Source organism: Colobus angolensis, unplaced genomic scaffold (genome assembly GCF_000951035.1).
Source record: "Colobus angolensis palliatus isolate OR3802 unplaced genomic scaffold, Cang.pa_1.0 Scaffold73, whole genome shotgun sequence".
NCBI lineage: Eukaryota > Metazoa > Chordata > Mammalia > Primates > Cercopithecidae > Colobus > Colobus angolensis.
In genome coordinates this window covers 11669882-11672956 of record NW_012121043.1, presented here as the reverse complement: position 1 = coordinate 11672956, position 3075 = coordinate 11669882, and the positions used below count along the sequence as shown (strand labels likewise).

At 34.8% G+C, this 3075-nt stretch overlaps 1 protein-coding gene across 1 annotated transcript; it reads right to left on the bottom strand.

Moving 5' to 3' along the window:
• Positions 1-1046: 1046 nt before the first annotated feature.
• On the bottom strand, positions 1047-1969 carry LOC105501617 (olfactory receptor 5AC2). Its single transcript, XM_011927622.1, is given in 2 exon segments — positions 1047-1582; positions 1585-1969. Coding segments are annotated over 2 exon segments (921 nt in total).
• Between the last annotated feature and the right edge of the window lie 1106 nt (positions 1970-3075).

The window sequence follows — 3075 nt, the reverse complement described above, 5'->3', positions numbered from 1 at the left end:
CTAGCTACTCAGTAGGCTGAGGTGGGAGAATAGCTTGAACCCAAGAGGTAGAGGTTTCAGTGAGTCAAGATTGTGCCACTGCACTCCAGCCTAGGCAACAGAGGGAGACTCTGTCTCAAAAAAATAAATAAATAAAAATTTAAAAAGGAAGTAAATTGGTGGCTGACACTAAGAGAACCTGATCTCATCTTTAAAAGAATCCTCCAGCTCACTTTGACACCTATATCCATATATACTTGACCAGTTTCTTATCCTTGTCTTCTGTCTCTTGGAGTATAGCAATGCAATCTCTGTGCAATTTTTTTTACCATGCTTACAATTGCAAACAAAATATTCCTGTAAATAGAGTATAGAAGATCTGTACTGTTTGAGAAGGCTATATCCTGAGATATTTTCTAATCTGCATATTACTGAATGCAACCATATTATATAATGCCTTATATTAAAGCTAATATATACACTTCAAATATGCAAAGTTTTAAATTTTGATGCTCCATTATTCAAGCCAACCTTTTAAAAATTGTTGTCATTAAGATATACCAAAAATATAAGAAATGCACCATTTTTTAAACTCCTAATTCTTATTACTGTTTCTAACTTTTATTTCTAGAACACTTTTTCTGCAAGACTCTGAGTTTTTATCATTTTATTCTTATATGGTAGAGTATCGCAGAGCCTACTGCAGTAAAGTAGGATTATGAACTAAATGGCACTTATATACCAGTTTCAATTATTGTCAGTTATTCAATGGAATTTAGGAGAAGGGTCCTTGAAAATAATAAATTTTCAAAGATTAAATGTTCAGAAAACAAGGAATTAAAATGTTTTTAAAGAAACCAACCATGGATGATGTAAAGTCACTTCAACTGGACCCAAATCCAAGTAAACGTTGTACAAAGCTGGGTTTCTTCACATAGTGCTCAGTGACCACCCTGATCACGAGGCCTCTGATGAAATGGCAGAGCTATGGCGAACCACAAGACTTGTTGACTTGTTTATGCGAAGGGTGAAAAAATAAATGATTTGACATTTTCCTTTGGAACTGTTTACTTCCTTATAACTCTTTCCAATGCATGCGTGACTTCTTTATTTCTCAAGCTGTAAATAAGTGGGTTTAGCAGGGGAATTATAATTATGTAAAATAGAGAATACACTTTGTCTTACTCTTCAGCTAAGCCAGATGCAGGACGCACATACATGAAGATCAGAATTCCATAGTACAGTGAGACAGAAAGCAGTTGGGCGCTGCATATGGAGAAGGCTTTGCTTCTGCCCTTTTCAGACTTTTCTTTCAGAATATCAAAGAGCACATGAGTTTAAGAGATTATGATAGTCATTAAAGTGGATATTTGTATAAAAGCATCAAAAATAAATGTCATTAGTGTGTTAATAGATGGATCATTGCATGAAATTTTGAACAGCTGTAAAATTTCACAGTAGAAATAACATATTATGTTAAACCTGAGGAAAGTTAGTCACAATAGTAAACTCACATGAACCAGGGGATGCAGGAAACCAATTACATATGAAATACTTATCAACTGAGCACTGAGTTTGTTGGACATCACGACTGGATAAAGCAAGGATTACATATGGCTACATAGCAGTCATAGGCCATCACTACCAGGAGGAAGCATTCTGTAGTTGCACTGGAAGCAAAAAAGTAAAACTGGATGATGCACTCAGCTAGGGATATCATTGCAGTCTTGTCTAAGAAATTGACCAGCATCCTAGGGGTTACAGAGGTTGAATTACAAGCATCTGAAAAGGCTAAACCACCAAGGAATAAGTACCTGGGTGTGTGAAGATGGGGGTCCTTCCAAATTAGAACTGTGAGTCCAGGGTTGCCCACCATGGTGATGAGATAGACCTTCAAAAACACAACAAAGAAGAGGACATGCAGCCATGGTCGATCTGTAAGTCCTGTGAGAACAAACTCTGTCACAAGAGTCTTATTTCCTTCTGACATACGCATACTCATCACTGTAATAAGAAAACATGTTACAAAGACAATCACTAAAGATAGCACAAAGCAGTGGCATTTTATTATATTTATACCTTTGAGTTTCCTCTTTAATTAGTAGTTTTTAAAGTCTAACTTACATTCCTTAGTAAAATCTGTTTACAAAGTCTGTGTTTAGGTATTTGACACTAATATTGGGAAATACTGAAATGAATGCATATATTTGAGGTATAGAGGAGGCAAAATTTTGCCTCCACTCTCTCAGGGTTTTCAGCTGGCCTGAGAATCAGATGGACATAAGACAGATTAAGAAGAGAAAAGCATACAAATGTGTAGAAGTTTTATATAACATAAAAGTCCTCATGAGTAAATGAAGACCTGAACATATGGCAAAACCTAAAGGCTTTCATACTATGTTGAACAAAGAGAAGCAACTGTGGAAAATCAGCTAAATTATGTAGGCAGATAAAAGGAAGATTAGAATTATTTTAACAAGTGTTGTTTGTATAGAATTCTCTTGGATAAAATTCATTAAAAAATGAAAATAATATTTCATTTCTTCTGGTTCAGGGAGGGCATCTTTTACATGGGAGTTTTTAATTGACTGTTTTCAGGAAGAAGAGGTGAAATTAGAATGCCCTTCTTCCATCTGCTGTTTCTTTATGTACCTTTAGCTCAAAATAATCCATCAGCCAAAGTGGCATATTTTGGTGTGGCATATTCTGCCACCCTCCAGAGGCAATACTAAAGCCATGTGGAAGACCATTGCAATGGAAAAAGATGCAAATCTAAAACCATTGCATGAGAAAGAGAATTAGGCTAATCATTGAATATAGGCATAGCTATTTAATTTTTATGGCATGGCAAAATAATTCATAAAAAAAGGGAAAGGGCAAAATATGTTAGAAAAATATCTGTAACATAATTTGCATTAATACAAAAATATATATACAACACATATACTCTCTTACAACTTGGTATGAACAAGTAGACAACCCAATGAAAAAAATGGGTGGAAAATATGAACAGACATGTTTATAGAAGAGCAAGCCAACATGACTAATAAATATGTAAAAAAATACCAGTAATTATATGAAATAGTATTCAACCTC